General features: G+C 43.9%; 1 protein-coding gene across 3 annotated transcripts in view; it reads left to right on the forward strand.

Moving 5' to 3' along the window:
• The window catches only part of erbin (erbb2 interacting protein), a 47,492-nt gene that overhangs the window by 11,810 nt on the left and 13,372 nt on the right, over positions 1-22,310 (forward strand). For all 3 annotated transcript variants that reach the window (XM_076757746.1, XM_076757748.1, XM_076757747.1), the window contains exons 3-12: positions 12,221-12,415; positions 13,067-13,184; positions 14,834-14,912; positions 15,465-15,554; positions 16,591-16,647; positions 18,769-18,832; positions 19,151-19,225; positions 19,922-20,066; positions 20,428-20,500; positions 22,176-22,305. In XM_076757746.1, coding sequence (XP_076613861.1) covers positions 12,230-12,415; positions 13,067-13,184; positions 14,834-14,912; positions 15,465-15,554; positions 16,591-16,647; positions 18,769-18,832; positions 19,151-19,225; positions 19,922-20,066; positions 20,428-20,500; positions 22,176-22,305 — 1,017 coding nt within the window. In that variant the 5' untranslated portion in view covers positions 12,221-12,229. The remainder of the gene's footprint in view (positions 1-12,220; positions 12,416-13,066; positions 13,185-14,833; positions 14,913-15,464; positions 15,555-16,590; positions 16,648-18,768; positions 18,833-19,150; positions 19,226-19,921; positions 20,067-20,427; positions 20,501-22,175; positions 22,306-22,310) is intronic.

The following is a 22,310-nucleotide window of genomic DNA, read 5'->3' on the forward strand; positions in this document are numbered from 1 at the left end:
TCAGACTCGAGGCTGATTTTTCATACTTGGCTTTCTTACACGAAGTGAGTAGTAGTTCTTAAAGAGACTTAATTGGTCGAGCAGCTGTATCTAATGATGGACAGTATCTGCAGATTGAATTAACTATCCTTATGCACGTGATCTAATATCTTAGCGGGACGTTTAATTGATTATCTCATGCTCACAGTTTCAGCTGACAGTGCTTTTGACTCTGACACAGTTTTGCCATTTTTAGACCTGCAGTATTTTCTGGATGATGAGGGACAGTTCCTACATAGTTCATTACATATCACCAGCTACTTGCTCATGTATACATCTAGAAGTTACAGAGAAGCATTGTCATTAATTTCGAGTCATGTTTCTGACAAACTATTGAACGTAAGCTCAACATGCACTCACTTTCAGCTCTGTTTTTGGTCTCTACCAACTCCTGAAGGAAGTACATGGCTATGTAGCTGCTAAATGCTAGTCGCTAACTGTATCTGTGTGCTGTTTGGTGCTGATCAGGTGGCGTTTGTCGAGCTCTTTCGCTGAAAACTGCTGCAGCCAAAACTGTGAGTGAACCAAAACAGTAAAGCTGTGGGCCGGACAGCTAAACAATGAGCTGAATGTAGCAAAACTAGCTTCTTAAAGCCATGTGTGATAGTTCCCTGTGGGTTGAATGTTGATTGCAACCACTTAAAATGAACTAGCAAGCACACAGTGCCATGGGGGCACTTGTGGAGTCCCCATATTTGCTCTGGAGGTGCGTGATGAGTCAGCTCGGACTCCCCGTGCTGTCTTCAACACGTTTCCGATGCAGCGAGCGATCGCTGATTGCTGAGAGATCGTTGATTGAGAAAGCCTGTGATCACAATTAATTTTCTTTGTCCTGAAACAAGATGAGCTGTGACTCAAAATGGTGTAAATTGAAGCAGTTCACACTGTGCTCTGTGTTTACCTTCATCGAGAGGACACGGTGCAGCGTGTTTTCAAATTAGTGAGAAAAATTGTCTAATAATTAAGCTTCCTTGGTTCTTTCCTCAGTAGTTTCCTGTTTATTTAGAGATTCGTACAAAAATCCTTTCTCAAATGATCAAGATCACGGACTTCTCTTGTCCATGTTTGAATGGATATATTGTATATTTTTAGTCTCATATCAAAGCATATTGGCCTGATTTTATGTAAAAAACATAAATTTAAGACAAATTAACCTCCCTTTAGTTGTTCTTAACCGCGGCTTCTATCTAAAGTGCTCCTTTATAGCTTTATAGATCAATTCCAGGACTGTCTTGTTATCAAAGGGCTGCGGTTTTGTTGGGTTGGGTTTCAGATCTGTTTTCACAGACTGTTCGCTGTATTTTGACCCATCCCTCCATGTGATTTTTCATTGTTAACTGTTCTAAAAGAGCATCTAATGAGCAAACTTTATGACTTTAACAAGGCATTAGGGGAATGTTATCCATTTCCATAGACTCCAGTCGGCTAACAAGGAAAATGCGGCAGTTGTCTGCATGGATACACGCCTCTGACCTAAATGTGTCTGACCTGGTTATTGAGACTTGGCAAACTGCATCGTGCTCCCTCTGTCTTTCTCGCTCATATGGACAAACACACGAACAGGCGAGCAACTGTGTCTGATACACAGTCCCGAACCTCTCTTTACTGGAGAAGCATGGCTGAGAGAGGTTTTTTAAGAACTGTTTTTAGTGTCTAAAGCAGTTTCCATTGATTATTCATAATATACAACTGTAGAAAATCCATTTATGAAGACTTCATACTGTGCAAAGCAAACCTGACATATTTACCTTCACTGTGTGATGCATGCATTATAAATTGCTAGTTCTTTCATGTCTGCTTTGCTAATTTTCTATCCACCCTGCCTTTTCCACTCTTTGCCATCTGTGTGAGTAGCCTAGATCAAGAGCAGATAGCCCTGCAGCTCCTCTTGTGCTCTGCGAGTTGGAGAGGACACAAGCAACATTGGTCTGCAGCACTTGAACACACTGTAAATTCATATCGCCGCACTTAATTCACTGTAAACAGTAATCGGCTGCTGCTCTCGTATGTCATGGTTCAAAATAAACCGTTGTGGTAAATAAGTTAACTTTGTGTATTCACAGTGTCGTGTGGGAGTGATCCAAGAGGAGAATGGATGAGGTTCTCAGTTCAGCTTCAGATGCCAGGAAAAATAAACACCATAAGACCTCATGTATATATACTGGTATTTCTGTGGCTGTCACAGGCTGCACCATAGCAAAATGGAATTTGAAATAATCCAATTTAGACGAAATTTGAAATATAGCCTGACTCACGGCTTTGCAATAATGGCTCCCTGTAATGTTTTGTATAATATCCGTAAAGAGAGGAGTGTCAGTCGCTAAATGCTGTGACTGGAATGTTAATGCAGGCCTTTCTTCATCCCCAGAAAAGTATTGTTTAAATGCAGTTTTCAACCAGCAGAGACGTCTGAAAAGCAATGGTGGCACCACATTGGAGACCATGTTTTTTGTTGTTGTTGTTGTTTGTTACTGTGGACATTAACAGCTGGCTGTTGTTTATTTGTAGTTTACTCAGTTGTAAACATGCATCATGACAGGAAGGATTTCCATTGTTTTAGCAGGTTGCGAGAAGGCGTTGTTGGCAGCTGCTGTACAGTTAATGCAGTGGATTATGCTTAGTGCTGGATTTCGCCTGCACTCAGATTTGGACCAGGAACTTTCAGTTGGCTCATTTTAACCAGCCAATGTTGCTGTCAAGCAACGGACTGCCTTTGTGGAGTGCTTTATGTTTAAACTGAATGTGCAGATCTGCTGCTGCGAAGAGCCTGAACACCATGAAATAATGCTCTACTCTCTAACTGCTGTAGTTACTGCAACATTGTTAGTAAGAGCTAAAGTCATTGTTCAGGTCTCCTCTGCAGCAGTGACTCTCAGGGGTTCATATTTAACTGGATCTCATATTTAATTAAGAACTTACTGGCAGAAGGGATTTTTGAGCAGAGTACTATTTATAACCAGCAGGGCTCTCTCCTCCTTTTCTCTGGTTAGGTCTTAATGAGAAAGAGACTGCTTTCCAAAAATCCTGCATTCTGAACAACGTCAGGCCTAAGTGTTGGATTTTATTTTATGAGGTTTTTTTAACATAGTGTGGACAAAAAACTTAATTTAGATCACCATCTTGAGATGCTCTAAGCCTTTTCCTCAACGCTAGGGATCTCACCGAGTCCATTAATCAATTTTTGATGCCTTTAGGGGAAAAGGGGAAGTTCAGGAATCCCAAGCCAAATATTTTAAAATGAAACTTGACCAGTTTAGGTGATGCAATGTTTATGCAGTTTTGCAAAGCTTTCCAGCAGGTCAGCAGGAGACCTGTCTGTCTTGTTTCAACTATTTGCTTATCGCATTTCGGTTTCAAAATAGATGACTTTGCTGTGGGTTTGTAGCACTCTTAACTTTCACAATGACCTCTCAAATACCGGGACCGTTGCAGAAATAGGACATCAAGTGAAAAGATGCATGTAGAGAGAGGAAAAGAGGGGCGAAATGATGAGTGTTTGCTACGGAAGACAGGTCAGCTCACAGTTGAAAACGCAGCTAGTTCATTCGATACGGCAGCCCTGCACTCGTCCAAGCACCACAGTCTAATATCTGCTCCCCCCCGTCAATAAGCAAGTGTTTCCTCAGTTTCATGCAGAATACCAAGCAGGTGGAGTGATTCAATCAGCCTTACCCAGCATATGCTACACTGTGCTGCACACATGGAGTGGAACGGAGTTTTACCTCAAAGGGACACACATTTGCTAGCAGTATCTCGGCTAAAAATGTCGTGCTTTCTGGGATGGAAGTGGACCGTTTTTTCTTTGCACAGACAGTGAAATTGATCGTTGACGTCAGCTGACGGCTGTGGTGAGCTTGTCTCACAGGATACCCTGTTGCAGATCTCAGCAGAATTGTTGTCAGTCCTCATATCACCAGGAAGTGGCTTTGAGAGACAGGAGGTAGTTTATAAAAGGTTGTGGTTGTAGTTTTGATCATGAAACTCAGTAGTATACAGTGTTTGACCTGTAAATGGAGCATTGGGTCTCTTTAGAGGAGGAGGAGGCATCCATTTATTCTTCAGCAGCCCCAATGACATTTAGAGCAGTGAAGCTTCGGTTCGGCTCGCTGTACAAGGTGACATGACATGAAAAGGTACATATTCATTTTTACATTTAGCCTCTCGTCTCCGGTCGAGCTCCCCCTAGAGGCCTGGAGAAGTGTTTGTGTATTGGCATTGTTTCTGAGGCTGCAGCACGTTTCTCTTAATGGAAATGTTTTGGACCGTTGCAGCATGTTTGCCATCGTAAATCATGGACAGTAAGGCAGAAAGTGGTGTTTCGTTGTACTATTCCAAGCATGCTTTGTCGTCAGTTCAACACCTGAGCCGGCTCTGAGGATAGCCCTCAATGATACTGTTAGATGTGGGTCTAAGATGGAGAAGATTACAAATGCAGGTCATTCATAACTAAGCTGTTCTACATCTCATTACTCACCAGTTCATTCATTAGGACTCGGCACATTTGAGCCATGTCATAATAAACTGCATGACAGCACTTGTTGACTGCTCTGTTGGTCATGCATAGATCAGATTGTGCACTCTACCGTCTCACTTGTTTTACATTATTTTTGTTAAATGCGACTTCATTAATCAGTTCATCGTGGCAGTTTTACTTTGGTTAGACAGTGCAGAGATGTCAGGATTGCTCTCCATTTTCCCACATAGTGACATTTCATTACTAAGTGAATCGCAGAACAGACTGTTACCAGCTTGCACGAAAGGTCAGAAGATAAACAAGCTTATTAATCCCCTCGTTGCATGGAAGAGAGGACGTAACCTTTGGAGGTGGACTCCTTTACGCCCGGTCTGTGTCGCTCTCCGGGGGATCGATGACATCTCCATAACCTCAGAGTTGTGAAGGCCTGAACAAATGAGATGAAAATAAGACCGCGTTCATGTGCCCCAGGCCCATCTGTGTCTAAAGAAATAATGTGGGAATTATTCATTAGAGTAATAATGATAGTCATCTCAAAGGGAATCGAAATGAAGAGCTCTGGATTCAGAATATTTGAAATCCTCTGCACTGTGAGCCAGAGTGTGCAGAGAGTAGAAGAGAAGATAAAATGTGTCCCATTACAGCTCAAGTTGGTTTCAATTAGATATGATGGCTAAATGAAGGGTTCATATGAAAACGTACAAGCTCCGTTTCACTTGATGAGAATATTTTCAGTCAGCTGCGCAGCTTTTTTCAGACGCTTTTTTAAAAATCACAAGGCTCTTTTTATGCACCGCTCAGCGGGGATGCACCGATCCAGACATCGATACGTGGGCCACACCGAGTGCTGATCCAACGCCGGTGTTTAATTAATAAGCTGTATGCCTCACTGTGTGACATCATTCTTTTCTGTGTAAGGCAACAACAGGCTTAGACACGGCATACTGAATTGCTATTTATTTAAATAGCGGCACCTGACACCAGAACAGCCTGTTGTCACTGATACTGGTATTGACACTGAATCAGAATTGGCTTTATTAGCCAAGTATCTCAGTAGTAGTAAGTCAGTATTTGATGCAGTATTGGACTGATATTGGTATATCGGTGCATCTTTACCATTCAGCAGGTGGATCCATCAACATAAACATTCATCTGAGCTCATTATGTTTGTATATTTCTTGCAAATATTTGCTCACTGATAATCCACATTGCACTCGCGGCATTTCATGAAAGGTAAATCTTTCAGTTCTTTATCAGTAGTTGAACCGATAAATAAACACAGAATGAGCCTAAAAGCTTGTTTCTGCATTGGGAGACTAACACAAAGCCACACTTGCTCCGACACGAACGTTAGCATTCTAAACAAATCAGCAAGTGGAGAGCAAGTAGCTGTACGTCACTGCGTGTAGGAGGACTGCATCTTCAAACACAGTGTGTTTATGGTCAGTACTGGGTATTGTAGGAAACAGATAGTTGCTTGACTGAATAGGTTTTATTCTGCAGCTTTATTCTGTACTTTATGATCCGCTCGTTGTTCTAATGCTGCACAGAGGAAGAACGGCCGATTGTCCAAAAGATAAAGAAAGAAACTGCATTTTAAATTTTTTTTCTTCAGCCTCAGCTTGTGTAGTACAATAATATAGCTGTCCTACATTTTCAAAGCTTTACTTCAGCGTGTTCGGGAATAGAGGAATGTTTGTAGGCTACATGTGAATATTTAAATGGATGCAGCTCTGACTGTAATGGTGAATTCAGTCGAGCAGAACCAGTCTGCTCGGAATAGAAAATTGGGAAGATGCTGTAAAAGGCACTTTGTCTTTGTCACGGCTCGGATTACTTACCCTCATTTCAGCACGAATTCAAAGAAAACAATCATGGTTTTGTTTTCTGGAGTCATGCAAGACCACTGAGACCTAAGAACACCGGTGAGAACCAAAACCGGGGGGAGAGCAAAACTGGAACTTCAGGTTCCGCTGAGCTGCGTACCCCCGCCGCAGATACTGACAACAGGGTTGTCTTTCTACCTGTTTCAGCTGTAATTCCAGCCATCGCTTCCCGTTGCTTGGTTTTTGTACACATGTATTGATTCCTACGTTTGGTTCTCAAAGCCCACTGCGGGGAAAACGCCAGCATGTTGGCTGCCAGCAGTGGTAAAATTAGAAGGCATGGATGTGCATCTGAGCTGTTCTTGGGACTGCCTGCTTTGAGGGTACGGAGACATGGCTCTGCATGTATTGGTCAGGTGCTGAACTCAATATCCCACTGCATTATTGAGAGGCAGCAGATCTCCTGTTGTGCCAGCTGGAGTTGAATGTGATGCTGTTAATGAGGTGCCCAGAGGAAAGACCTCGCTGGGGACTGAGCTGTACACAGCCCTTCAGTATAGAGATGTTCCCAACCTTTCAGCTGACTACACAAACATGTTTTCTGTAGAGTTTAAAAGGTAGTAGATGTTAACATCTCTCAGTTAGAAATAAGGCTGTGATTATCAGACGTCTACCGTATGTCTCCTGTGCTTATTCATTCTGCACTTTAATTGGTTTGCAAGCACTTGCAAATGCAAGTTTTGCGAATTGAAAAAATCTCAACACAGTTGAGTTCACCGCCAATGGAAACTCGATAAAGATAGTTTTGTTTGCAAACCTGAAGTTCTGAAAGGTATCTCATTCTGATGTGTACTGTGCTGTGAAATATACTTGAGCTGCACTTAAAAATGCCACCTGTGTGACTTTTGATTATGTGTTAACCAAGAAATGATTACGGTGTGACTCCAGCTTGGGTGCACAGAGCGCTCACACCTTTCTGTTCTGCGCTGGTTTTTGATTCGTCCGTGAATGATGAAGGAAATCACCGTGTGCGGGATTTGATTTCATTTGAGAGGAGTTAAAGCTGCTTCATAGGAAGGGTGAGAGAACAGGCCCACAGCCCACTGGCACTCCGCCCTGCTTTGAGGAAGTGACTTTTTCTTTCCTCTTCCTTCAGACAGAAGCAATTCAAGTGTGTCCCGCAGGCTCTGCCGGCTGTTATGTGTTGCCCCCCCTGCATTGTTTTTGTTGCCATAAGCTCCGATATAAAACTTCAGCTGTGGCCCAGCAATCCTGTAACAGTCCACTGCAATCTGGATCAAAAGCTCCTTTCATAAGGCAAGAGCTAGCCCGTACTAATCACATTCTGCCATATCAACCAGACGAGTACTATTTGCTATAAATAACACAGGCTGCTCGCTACTGTCAAATGCTGCACTTTCATTTCCGTTTAACCCGTTCCAAACATACATACACAGACCTCAGCGCGAACACAACACCGACAATACCTGCTGGGCCTATTTTCAGTGTTGTTCGTGTAAGCTGGTTATAGGCTTGGAACGACCCGGTGAGGTAGACTAGATATTAATTGGAATTGGTGTTTTTGAAGCAGACACACATTAGAAGCTACTAATTAGTTTCCAAAACGTTCTCCTGGATAAACCAGAAGTAGGCCAGTGAGTGCTAGTTGGCCACAATGGAAGGCACTCGGTGACCTTTGGGAAACACACACAGACATCTCAATCTCCATCGGCCTCTTTCAGGGTCTGCTTTCATTCGCTTTGCTGTGCAGAGCCTTCTGCACGGCCCCTCTGTGTTTTATCAATCGATGCTGTTGCGCACAAGCCGTTGAGCAAGCTCGGCTGTGTGTTTTGTGTGTGACTTCAGGGGTCGGAGAGCTGATCTTACCCTTGACCGTAGTCTCTACAGCAACAGCACTGACCCAGGAGGCACTTAAGTTACAGGGAGAGGGGTTGTGACGGGGAAGTGGTTTCCTGGCTCTGACTGGGAGAATAAAGTGGGAAACTGTGACTGGCCTTCCCGCTGGACTGTTTTTTCTCTGTCGCTCAGACGAAGCCACGAAGATCATTGCCAGGCTGCAGAGTCACATGCCCACCATTCACACATGCCCACACATTTTGAAATTTCTGAATAAATCCGGCCAGTGTTTTTCAAGGCCTTAACAGTTTGACTGCCGTCAGGCTGAGCTCACGCTAGCACGCCGATTTAAGTGAATGTGCTGCTTAAATAAGTAGGCTAAGAAAGAAAATCTCAGCCAAGAGCTTAACATGTCTGGAAATCTCCATTGCATGTTTTGAACTTTCTTAGTTCAGAAGTCAGAAGCTCTTGATGGATGGATGATCATTGCAGTCGCATGTAGGTCAGTGGATAAGCCTATCTATGTTGTAGGCAGTGAGGTTCTCATTAGTGTGCTGCCTTCCAGATTACTCTTGGGGGGCTTCAGCTAGCTAGGCAGCCGGCCTGGCAGAGCCGCGGTTATGCAGCCCATTTCACTTTATTGTCCTTGAAGGGAAACTTTCATGCAGAAGAAGAAACAACACATTAATGGCACAGAAGAATCACCAACACTGTCCAGAAGTAGGCAGGAGATGCTTCACTGTACCAGCAGCCTGTGGAGGAAGTGCTTCAGTTGTGTTGCAGTGGATGAACTCTTACCTTAATATTTGTCTTATGCAAATGCAGCAGGGCTTATGTATGGTTTCAAAAATAATGCTCAATGTGTTGATTTGTGTGCTGGTTACCACAAACCTCTGGCCCAGTGACAGCAGGTGAACTTCCTCCTGTAAAGGTTGTTTATTTTGAAGGACTACAGCCTCAATTTGGCAAAGCTATACTCCCACAAAGTTATCATTCAGGGTCCCCTGCTGTTTACCAGTTATCTTGCTTGGCATGTTGACAACATTGTGCAACATAAGTTTTGTTTTCTAAAAGATAAGGATGGTGATATTCTGGATTTTTTGTTGTTGTCAGTAAAGCCCCTGAAAGAAGAAAAAACAACAGTGTTTGTTGCCTACAAAACTAATAGCAGTTCCTTCAGCTTCACCTGTACTTTAAGTTTTGCTTTGTGCTAATTGCAAATATTAGTATGCTAACATATTAAACTAAGATGGTAAACATGTAACTGCTAAACATTAGCTTGCTAGCATGGCAGTTGTGAACATGTTAGCATGGGCGCCGTGTCACGGCGCCGTCAGTGCAGCTTGTTATCTTTGTTGTTAATATAGCCAAAATTCAGATTTTCTGCTCATTAAACATTGTCAGATGGAGCCGTGAAGAACACATCCTTCAGGTGTGAGATTAAATTCTTCTGCCAGCTTTAACATGTTCAGCACGTCCAGTCTTCCAATGATTGGATCCTTTCCTGTGCTTCAAACCATGTACCGCACACCTCTCCCCACACCTTCTCTCATGACACATGATCTGTTCTTGCCTTCTTGATTGCTTTTTCTTGCACAACTCACAACAACCTACCACTACCCACTTTCCTCTGTTAACCCATATCACACTCTTCTTCCAGCCCTCCCTCTCCTCCCACTCAGGATAGCATGCGTCATCCATGTGCTCAGTGCTCGTTACATGGGGTGAATGGAGCCGAGCCCTTTGTCATTCCCTCTGGTGATAGACCAGATTACTCAGTAAGAGTATTTATACATGAGCTGCCTGCTGCTCTAGCAAAGAGTGCGTGGGAGGCTGACAGTCTTTTGGTTGTAAATATGTCATGTGAGTGTGGTCTTGTGCATACATGCACACATTTTTAATGGGTTAGAGGTAAAGGATTGGCTGACCGGTCCTCTTTTGAGTCAACATTGGACAGATTTGAAACCTTCCTTATTATGAAATGAAGAAGTATTGACTATACATAGTTCTTTGTGTTTACTATTTTTTTCTTGTATCATGACTTCTCCCATGATATCTCATTATGTCATATAGTGAGTAGCTCTGAAAATAGTCACACTGTCCAGAAAAAGCCTTTCTGCAACCACATGCAAAAATGTGTACGTCCTAAAAAGGACAATGCCTCGCGTGATAGTCAACCGAATTTCCTTGTAGCTACCTCGTACACAAATATGTGCCCACGCCCACACATAGTCTGCACTGACAGTGTAGGTCAAGGCTATCACAATTTTGCAGCTCAGTTAGACAGTCAGGATACACAGAGTGAAGCACTCAGAGATTATGTGCTGTGGCTGCGCTCAGATTAAGACGAGGGGGAGGAAAAGTCACATTCTCTACATGCTCCAAGGAACAAAGCCTCTTTTGACCAGAACACATTCCATATTGCGTACTGTAGTGAATTTGCTGTCTGTGCTGACCCGGGACCGGAGCTATAAAGATTATACGTACAGTACATCCCTGAGCAAGTTAAAGGACAAGTTTGCGACTCCCTCCCCTCCGTCCCTTAAGCTCCCGACCAGATTGAAAGCTGAAAAGATTTTCTGGCTTTTATGTCTCTTTATTTTGCAGTAAGAGAGAGTTTTGGATAAAACTGGTCAAGAACGAGGATTTCCAGAATCACGACCGATTCGTGGCCCACTTCTTTTTGCATTTTGCAGCATCCCCACGGCAGTAAACAGTTGTTTATTTTGTCTGCCTGTGGACATTTCAGAAGTGGAAACTACCTTTTCCCCATGTCTGCGCTTCTCTGGGGTGTACTTTCTGTTTAGTGATACCTTTGAAAAGGACGTGTCTGTTATTTTTATTTTTTAATCAATTGCGCCCATTCACCAAACGATGACTCATTGTCAGTGATCAGCTGTAATCTATATGCAAATTTGAAAACACACTGGCAGCACAATACTTCAGAGGAGGAAATAATAGGATTGAGTGTGCATGAAGCAACTCACAGCTGTTTCAAAACGTCCTTCTGCAGAAGTGCCTCTGCACTGAAGAGCTGCTGTGCATCTACTGATACTGCTGGAGAGCTTTTAATCTGTCGACGACTCACAATGCCATGTTAAAGAAAAGTACCTCTGTGTTCTTCACACATTTCTGCCCATATGATGGCTGACTCAGGACCTCCATTGTAGAGATTTGGGAAAGGCAGACTGGACAAGAAGCACAAGCCTCTTGAGGCTTTCTAGGAAACTTAAATTTATTGAAAGTCATCCCCTTAATCACCCAAGGCAGACACAGACAGAAACAAGCTGGATAGTGTTGTTGAGCAATGAGCCGCTACTCCTTCTGCTTCCCCAGCACGTCAGAGTCTGCGTCACAATTCCCCACAACGATCTCTGCTACGGAGCTCATGTGTAAAATAATAGCTAATAGTCATAACAGACAGAAATATGAGACTAAAACCCAGATTGACAAATACTGAAATGTCCTGTTTAAAGGCAGACCTGTAGCCTTTTGAATGTGGTTTTGGGGAAGTTCTGGCTGCTTGATCAGATCCCTTTTTTAAGTATCTGTGTCTGAGTCTTTCACCAGGTGCCGTCTATCGCTTTGACTCTCCATCCTGAAATTCTTGTTGTAAGTCTTTGTGGCTTTCTGTTGTTGCTGTTGACACTGTGGGTACGTTCTGTTATGGCTTGCTCTTGCAGACGTGTGAAAAACAAATCAATCAAGTGGTTTTGATTGACTGGAGGCATTTGGGATGTCATCGTTTTTTAGACCAGTCTGCTGACAATGATCTGTCCTGTCAAAAGACGTCACAAAGCAACATGAGTTCAGCTCTGACAAGCCTGCAGTCACATGGTCACAGGTCAGATCTCAAGACCAGTTGTTACCGCACTGAAAACATTTGAAATGCGTTACATAGGATGGATGAAAAAAACATGAATCACGAGAACCTGAAGCATGAAAGTTGCTGGAGACACATGCCTACCTCCTCAACTCCCAATCCTCTACTCCCTTTACATATCTCTCTGTTTTCCCTCTCCAGTGCCTGAGGATGTCCAAGCGGAGCTTGTTTGTTCGTCTGGTGCCGTGCCGCTGCTTGCGGGGTGAGGAGGAGGCGGTAACATCGCTCGACTACTCCCACTGCAGCCTGGAGACTGTTCCTAAGGAGATCTTTAGCTTTGAGAAGACCCTGCAGGAACTTTACCTCGATGCCAACCAGATCGAGGAGCTGCCTAAAGTAAGGCACACAGAGCTACATGAAGGCTTGGCTCACGAGGCCAATAAAAATCGACACGCTGCGTGCCTAACCACTTTATCTCTTATGAAAAGCTTGCATTGTTGACATTGTACTTCATTGCAGGGATGGGCATTTTGAGCAAAAATAGTATTTGATATTCACGGGGAACTATACGACCATTGTTTGATCATCCCCCCAACATCTGTGCACACACACAGAGTGAGAGCGCTTCACTCTCAAATGACTGTGCATAGTTGTTGTAGACTGTGACATGCTAGCAGCTAGCTTTACCTGTCTTACTATAGCTGGATGTGCACTGGTTTCTTTACATTAAATTAGCCTAGCTTGTAGCGCCTAACTATTCCAAGCAGAGCGGTCTGATGAAGGATGATCGCGAGATGTTGTGGAGGTGTGGTTGCAGCAGCAAATACACAGATTTTTTGTAGTTAACGTTAATGAAAAATAAAGTTAATGACCATCCAAAAATTATGACCCATTCCTGCTTCATTCATATTAATTTTGAAAGATGAGCCTGTGAATAAGGCCATTTGACTTCGTCAGGACATTTAAACATCTGTTATGATGTTCATTCTTGCTCCGCCAGATGTTTTTTGATTAAAAACTGGACTGTCTCTTCTCTTTCTCCACCAGCAACTGTTTAACTGCCAGTTACTCCACCGACTGAGCATGCCAGATAATGACCTGACGGTGTTACCGCCAGCAATCGCAAACCTCATCAATCTCAGGGAGCTTGATGTCAGCAAAAACAGTAAGCAAAATGACTTATTTTACTGTATTTCTTCATCCTCTCTTCAGAAATGTCGCTCAGGTGAGGAGCCGCTTTGACTGGCAGGTTCAGTGAGTCATGTGAGACAGTGACGCGTGAAGTTCAAATGTCCTAGTTGTCCTTGTTTTGACATGACTGTTACTGGATATCAACCAGTGAAAGACTTAAATGAAATGAAATTCCCAGGAAAGAGCTGCATAATTGATGCCATGTATAGATTGCTTCAAAATTACCGTGAGGTAAAATGCCACAGCATGTTTCTTTTACCACATGTTACATCACAACGCCGCATGACTCAAACCCCCTGATGTGACGGATAAAGGAAGTGGACAAGTTCAGACCTGCATTACACCAGACACTGTCTGCATAAGGCAGAGTCGCAGCAGGGACAAAACCGAGCTCAATGAAGCTCCAGGCAGCTGGTTCTCACACAGATTGTGAGAATATCTGTAAGAGGTGCTCGACTCTCAGCGTCTTGTCAGCGGTTTCATAGAGTGGGAAGTGACAGCGTTTTGTCGAAGTGTGACATTTACCTCTTTGAAGATAAACATTCGCGCTGTTGAGTATGATGGAGAGCTTTGTACTAGAGGTCCTTTCAATTTTGCCTGTTTGATGAGAACTTTGTGCTGTCGGCGTCGTTCTAGTCTTACATTTCGAACCAGAAATACAAACGGCTGCAGAGCGAAGCTCCTGAAGTCTTGACGGCTCTCTGATCGAATGCACAGCTGCATGTAGAATCAGTCAGGTGTGCTATTTTAAACACTCTGCATCCTGTTGCGTACTCCCTGCAGAGGGCTTTGCTTTAATCATGCTGTCGCTTTTTAAACGTTAACATCACTGTCTGACAGTATCTTTGCATAAGATGTTAAGATCTGTAAGCTAAAAGAAAGTGTTAACGCTGTATAAGATGGCTGATCATCACGACATCACCTTGAAGCTGAGCAGAGCAGAGAGAGCGTGTGCATGCTCAGCAGAACCCTTCCGTGGTCGCAGAAAGGTCACACATAAAAAGGTAGTTCTGATATAAATGAGCGCTGGAGACAGCCTGGATTAAACAAATGTTGAAGGCTGTGGTGGTGTTTTCATGAACCAGAGCTGCATGTGCTGTGTTGACATTAAAAGCAGATTATCCTTCTTCTCAAAGCACTCACTGCTAAGTGTTGTGGACACAAAACAAAGTGGGTGGAAATAAACCTTGAGACTCGGCCGCCTCCCCTTTCTTGCTCTTTGCACACTGTGGATGTTTCGTGAGAACTTGCAGACTATCGCTCGGTGATCTCTCTTTTCTCTTTTTTTCTCCTTCCTATTCGGCTCTTTTATTATGTCACCTCTGCGCTCGTCTCTGCGGTTGTTTAAAGAGGAAAGGTGCAGAGCCTCACTACATTTATCTTGAGCACACACAGTTCAGGCAGAGAGCCTCACGGTCCACCTGTGTTTAACATTCGCAAAGCCTTTCCTGTTTAACACCAACTTGCTCACGTCGTCCCTCATCTTTTTGGGTTTGATGGGAGTCGTTTGTTTTGTGTCAGCGGCAATAAAACATTTGAGATACGGCCTGCAGGTGCTGAATTGATGACGTGTGGTGGGTGTGCCTCGAAGTCATCTGATGGCCTTTTTTTATTTCTCTCTAGGTATCCAGGAGTTTCCAGAAAACATCAAAAATTGCAAAGTCCTAGCTATCGTAGAAGCCAGTGTGAATCCCATATCCAAGTGAGTACTGCCCACCCTCTTATGAAGCTTTTCACCCATAATTCACTGCGTTTTGATTTAAAGGTACACTGTGTATCCAAGCAGGGGGCAGCATATCACGGCTGCTCGCGGTAATCTTTGCTGTAGCTGTCTATGGCTGTAGCTACTAGCGGCCGTTAGCTAATTCAGCTAGCCGTGCAGCTAGTGGCCCTGTTAGCTGATCAAGTCTGCCTCGACCATCTTAGTAGAAAGTTATAGTACAATTATATTTTTCTGTTAAATAAGATTAAGTACTGGAAGAGAGCTTGTGAAACTTAGCGTGCTTGATATGCTCAGCATGCTAAATATCTCTGCAACATGACACATAGACGTCTTTGACATAACGTCAGCACTGTTACTTCCTCACATTTTGTTGATAACGTTCATTCGTTGAACGTTTTAAGTTAAAATTCTGTCCATGTCGTGCACGTTGCTCCTTCAGTGCTGCATTTTTGAGGTGAAGTATTCAGGCATTGCAGCAGCTTCGTCAGGCTTCGTGTGAGTGATGCTATTCCTGTTCCTGTGTTTTGTCAGGCTCCCTGAAGGTTTCACCCAGCTCCTGAGTCTGACACAGCTCTACCTGAACGATGCCTTCCTCGAGTTCTTACCAGCCAGCTTCGGCAGGTCAGTGTGTCCTCCGTCTTGGTTTTCTAACAGGAAACTGATGTTTTGTGTGAAGCCACACGCAGACGTTAACTGGGTCATAACACTGACACGGCTGTCGCAGAGATCTGATTGTGAATGTAATGACAACACGAACGTCTGCAGTGTACCATCTTTCATGAAATTAAAAATTTGAAAGGCAGCCAATAAAGTCTTGGCACCACTTTGAAAACATGGCCTAACTTCCTGCGTTAGTGGAAGTGATCTTATGTCATCTCCACCATATAGTGTCCATATGTATTTAAGTTTCTCTTAATATAAACACGTAGTATTTACAGTTTAAGGCATATATTGTATATCACATGATCACCTCAGCTGAAGTATATTTTACTGGATCACCAGATTGTATTAGAAGTTTTTTATAACACAAGTCTTTAATCGGTGTTGTCTTGATAACAGTGTATCAGATGTCAAGTGTAAAAGGGGATGCTCATAGTGATGAATTATCACCGCACTCTGCAGTTCCTCTGGTATTATGGGGCTTTATGGAAAGTTTCAGTTCGTTGTTTCGCTGTTGAGAGTGAAAAATCTCTGAAAACCGCATGTGCACGACCTGCTCAGCCCCAAGATTGTGACCCACAATGTTTTAACAAATCCACATCCAACGTTTTAAGACGCGGTTCATTTTATTAAAGGCTGTTTGTGTCTGTCACAATAATCAGTGTTGAGCTTTCTGGTTACACAACACATGATGCCACATTATGCATATTTCAGCTCACTAATGCTCCTGTTTCCACCTAAATCTGCATGTGCTTTCTGTACGTTTGTCCTACTGTAGCACTGCAGAAGTAAAAGGGAATATTGGGTTTGGTTATTTGAGTCCTTGTCATGTAGCTGCACATTATGGCTGGTTAGTAGCAGATAAGCCAGCAGAGGAAATCATGGCTGCTGTCATGGCCACCCATATTTGCGACCTGAAGGTAAATAAGGGTGTCTTCAGTATGAAGATCAGGTGTTGGAAGTGTTGTTGTGCTTATCACGTTTTACTTGGTTGCAGGTTGACTAAACTACAGATCCTGGAGCTGAGGGAGAACCAGTTAAAGATGTTGCCAAAGTAAGTGCTTTTTACCTCACATCAAATATCCGAAATGTTCATTTTATTTCCAAAACAGATGAGCGGTATCACTGTGAGAGTCATGTCTGCGTCATGATGCGTCTCAAACCTTCTTACCCTTACGTCCCCGCCGTCTCCTTCCTCTCACAACCCCCGCGGTGTCTCGGCTGTGTCCTCCATCCTGTCTCGCTTTGTTTTTTTTGTTTTTTTTAAACTCTCGATTCACTCCCCACACCTAACCGTAGTATTAAATTCCACGGTGTTGCATAAGAGCCCCCTTTACTTGGCTGCTTGCTGTGGCAGGTTTTATAATCCTCTACTGAGACAGTAGTGAGGGTTATTTCACCATTTGAGAAGGTTACAGAGCTGCTGGGAGACTGAGCGTCCCGACAGCGTTTGAGAGAAAGCTCCAGGTGATTGTAGCGGAAAGCTACTTTCTCTTTCTGTCCTCTCTCATGCTTCACTTGCTGTATCACTGCATTGAACGTCCTTCCCACTTTCTCAGCAAAACTGGGTTTCTCTGTTTGCCGTTTTTTTTTTTTGTCCTTCCTCCCTCTGGCTGAGTGTCCTTTGTTATCTCACTCGCTTTCCTTTTTCGGATTTTTCGCTGAGTGACGGCCGAGCCGCCGTACAAAGTGCAGCGCTGCCTCTCTTCTCGCTGTGTTTATGTGACAGAGGCCAGACCTGTTAAAGGCTGGAGCCCTGACAAAGAAAAGGACTAATGATCGGGAGCGTTGCCAGAGAAACACACAAGCATTTCAGAGATGTAAACAAATGTGTGCGTGCTCAAAGGGGCGCAGCCGAAAGCCTTTCAGGGCTTCCACATAGAAAGTGCACTCTCTTTTCTCTCAGCGCATGCATGCACCGAATGTTCCTCTGTGTTTTAAAGAGGGATGCTGTGTTCCTCACGACTCGGGGTCACAAGCCATAGTGTGTTTTTCACTGGTGAACTCACTTTCTAGATGAGCCAGCTCGGCCCGTTCTTCCCCCTCTCTGCTCACATGGTGGGTCTCTGGTGTTCTTGCCAACTTCGCGGTAAGAATGTGACAAAGCTGGCTGAAGCTGCGGCGCATCGGCGGGGTTGTTTTCATATTGCAGCAAGTGCTCAAGCAAAGGGCTTAAATCGTATTCGTAATTTACGCTCTGTGTTTTACAGTCACATTTTAAGAGGAGCACCTCAAAACAAAGCAGGCTCCACAGTAGTGTTGGTGGGCCTCTGCTCTCCATTCCTGTGCTGAATGTGAGAAGGAAACAGTGTGAAAGGATCATCATGTCTGTTCCCAAGCACATCTCCAGTCATGGTCTGCTTTGCTTGGTTTTCTATGAAGCAATATTTTATTGAACGTGTGAGGAAATGTCTGTTTTCAGTCTTTATCGTGCTTAACGCTGATTTGTGATCTTAATAAACACTTAACCTCAGTGTTGTTAACGGATCATTTAGAGGATTCTTGTAGATCTTTTGCAGACTTTGCTTTGTGGGTGAATGTGACGTCGCTTTAAAAGAGGAGTTTTGTGTGTTTGGTGATATTTACCATCTGCTGCTGCCACTGATTTGTAAAGGCAGTCTTGTCTGTAGATTTTGATCAGTGATACGTGTTCGCTGTCGCTGCCTTCACAGGAACATTTCTCTGCCGGTGGTGATCAGTTAAACACGCTAAAGGCCGCAAGCAGTCGAATAGTCCTGCTTTTTATCTGCTTGTTTACAGTGCAGCAGGGAATGTGAGACTGTGACCTGAATGTGGAGAGGAAATTCTGGAGCAAAGCTTAGGGCTAGCATACGTCACGTTTTCCATTATTTAAAGCATATTTCTGTCACGCCTGAGCTCTAAAAGGTATTTATTTCCTCATGAAATTATTCAGCGAAAGGAGCAAAGGCAGAGCGTGAAGGCTATCCAAAATATAACATGGAAATTGACAGATAATCTTCTTTTGGCTTTGCTCCTTGAAGCACGTGGCCCACATGGCCGATAATCCTGGCTGTCGCTTTGGTCTAAACAAAGGGGGTCAGTTCGGTGTTCGCCGTTGGTTTTTCACATTCGGACTTCCTGCGCTTGTGAGAGCGTTTGATGTAGGTGATTCGGTTTTAAGCCCTGCCTCCCTGTCTGTCCTGTGTGTCCACAGAAGCATGCAGAAGCTCACACAGCTGGAAAGGTTGGACCTGGGGAGTAATGAGTTCACTGAAGTGGTGAGTATCTGTCGGTCAGTCTGTCGATGCCCGGGGCTCTCCCACCTTTCTGGCGGTGACGTCACTTCCTCCTTCCTGTATCTGCATCCTTCAGTTTTAAAATGGAAGCACACGCAATGAGAGCTAATTAAATCGCATTCATTAATGCACGATAATCACAGTGGATTAAATAAATGGCCCTCTGAATCATTTTTATCTTGTTTGTGAGTTAATCTCCTCGTCCTGCCGCAGCCCGGCAGGCGCGCACACGCGTGCCTTAAACACTCAAACGCACACATCCCTGTCGCTTAACCTCCTTTCTCCTCTTTACGTCTACAGCCTGAGGTGTTGGAGCAGCTGAGCGGAATCAAGGAGCTGTGGATGGACGGGAACAGACTGACGTTTTTACCTGGGGTACGATTTACAGTCGCAACCAGACACACACTTCCAGTCGCTGCTGTGCCCCAAAACATCATCTTGAGATTATTCCCCTTGATTTTCAATCTACTTGTCTGCTTAAATCTTCGTCAAAACAAACCGCGGTCAGTTTGCATCAGGCTTTCGGCCCTCTGAGCACCAGCAGAGAAGGAGCTGCACCTCAGAAACGCTTCCCTCGCTGGATGAACACAAAAAAAACGCTGCTGTGAAGTCATTATTTTCCATGAACATAATTAATTTATAATGATGTTGTGATAGTCAGAACGTGTTACATGAGATCCATTTTTCATCCAAATGACCAGCTTGTTTGTAACTGGGTCATAATTAAGGCATTAGTTCTGCTGCCAGCGTTTCAACAACATCAGCTATAATCACGGTCTGGCCTTTTAGGAGTAACGACGACTGGCAGGAGTATAAACCCACACTGAATACAACCACTGTTTTCCTTTTATATAAACATATACATTTCTAAAAATGTAAAAATATGGTGTCTGCGATGCTTGGACTAAAGTTACTTCACCTCAGTGCTCAGGATGTTTTGGGGATTGTTTTAATCCACTGTGTTCAATCAACACTGCTGCCTAAGCCTTGGCGTAAATCTACAGAGGATAACGAGATATCAGTGAAAATTCTGCCTTTTATTTGTTTGTTTGTCTCCTCTTACGTATCCAGATGATGGGGATGCTGAAACAGCTGGTATACCTGGATGTGTCCAAGAACAACCTGGAGATGGTGGATGAGCAGATCTGTGGCTGTGAGAGCCTGCAGGACCTCCTGCTGTCCAACAACGCCCTCACACAGCTGCCAGGCTCCATCGGTGAAGATTACAGCACACACACAGCACACACACACACAGACACGTGTTAACTGAGGAGAAACAATATGAAACACCTTTAATATCGTTCAGCTGTTGCCAGTGCATGTTTTCATTCCTGTGTCGGTTCTGTGGTTGTCTGATTCCCAGAGATGACGTAAAAAATTCATCGTCGTCCAGATGCACCGTGCCGTGGAGTCAGGATTGATTGGCTAAACTGATTACTGTATTGATGAGAGTATGAATTAATCCAATTAACTGCTGTAATGGATGTTCCGCTTTGTGATGCAGCAGCGAGTGGTGATCAGTAAACTGCCCCGAGCTGCGTCTCTCTGATTGTCCCTGTCTTTACCTCTGGCTACAGGCTCGCTGAAGAAACTGACCGCCCTGAAGGTGGATGAGAATCAGCTGATGTACTTGCCGGACTCCATCGGAGGGTGAGCGTCGCGGCAGCAGCTTTAATATAAGCAGAATAAACCCTGAGATCACTGGATTATCGTGCTGTTTTCATCGACCGTCGGCTGATCACTGATCTGTCTGGATAAATCAGATATTCCCATTGAACAGACTGTGTTCTGATGCTTTATTTGTTTTGGTCTAATGCTGATGATCTTCAGTAACCTTATTGATGTGTGGAAGCAGTTTGAGATTATGGTGGAGGGGTCCGTGGTAATCCTGGGCCGTGATGACCCTCCAGCACAGTACTGATAGATTAAAGCCGATTGATTCCGTCTGCAGCAGACAGGTAAACCCTGCAGGTCCACGTCCTCGCCCCTTCGCTCTGAGTCACTGTGGTCCAGCACAAAGATTAGGCTGCAGTTTAATCCAGCTGTGCTGTGTGGTTTCCATCAGTCCACTTCTTCACCCATAGGAGAGACAAATCTACATTTACTGACAATTACAGCTGCACAGTTTTATTTTTGGTCCTTTGTTTCCAAACGGTCAATTATCCCGCATGTTAGAGTGTGTCTCCTTGTGTAATTTGACACAGATTATGTGACAAAGCCTATGGTTTAGCTTAATCCCATGCAAGGATTTTAGCTTAAGCAAGCTGATTTATTTTATTTTTTATTTTTTTTTCTCATTCGTGCAGTCCGCTGCCGGTGCACAGTGTTGTTTGTCCCTGGTTTATATTCAGCAGACAGGGCCAAATCCTGTGTTTTGGAGATTGATGGTACTATAACACAGCAGCTCTGCCGCAAGTCAGCCTCTGCTCGCATTCATGTGAATCCCCACAGTGCATTTGCATTTTTCATTCAGCAGAAAGCCCCAGCTGCACAGCACTTGTGTGTCAACACGAGTTCAGTTGGAAGTGTCACTACTTTAAATAATGTCCCATGAAGCTTTTAAGACGCGCCAGTGGTGTAGATGTCTCTCAGTGCTTCGCTCTTATTGTAAGTTATTGTCACAGTAGTTGATGTAGATCAGATTTGGTCTTTGATGAAATCTCTCCAGGAGTTTTCTGCATCAATCAGCCATTTCTTGTCTTTATATACTGGATGTCTGGGGTGAGTTGATGTGTTGTCCTGTTACAGAGCAGTTAGCAAGCTTCACAGTCTCATACTGCCCAGTCGTGACACCTGGTTTGTAGAAGATTTAGTCCCTGTTTCACCACTCTGGCATCCCACATCTTTGACATATAGTGTGCTGTAGCTGATTTTTACTCATCAAACGCAGGTGACTGGTCGTAACAAGTTCTCCTCAGCCTGTGAAAACAGTTGAATAATGTCTTCTGTGGCTCCAGAGGTTTGATAAAATATGATTTTGGTTATCTTGGCATGGGCTTGGAGATGAATGGAGAACAGAAATCCTGTGTTAAAAACTGGGGATATGGAGTTTGAGAAATGTGCGTCTTTATCAGCCAAGGAGGGTCTTATAAAAACATGCCATTGAGCTGCATTATGGGAACTGTAGGATCCGGGTTTTTGGCACGTGGCCCATATGAGGAACTAAAGGTCCATAGCAGGTTGAAGGTAATCTGTCTCTCTCAAGTCTGGAGCATTCCTTTAACTTTGGTATTCCACTTTCTTCCAGATTAAAACGTATTACTCACAGTATGTACTTCATATATCATAAGTCCTCTCCTCCTCCTTCTGCTTCTGTCTGCATCAGTCTGACTTCTCTGGACGAGCTGGACTGCAGTTTCAATGAGATCGAAGCTTTGCCCTCTTCCGTCGGCCAGTGTGTCAGCATCCGTACCTTCGCTGCAGATCACAACTTCCTTATGCAGCTTCCTCCTGAGGTTTG

This window comes from Chaetodon auriga, chromosome 19, assembly GCF_051107435.1.
Source record: "Chaetodon auriga isolate fChaAug3 chromosome 19, fChaAug3.hap1, whole genome shotgun sequence".
Lineage (NCBI taxonomy): Eukaryota > Metazoa > Chordata > Actinopteri > Chaetodontiformes > Chaetodontidae > Chaetodon > Chaetodon auriga.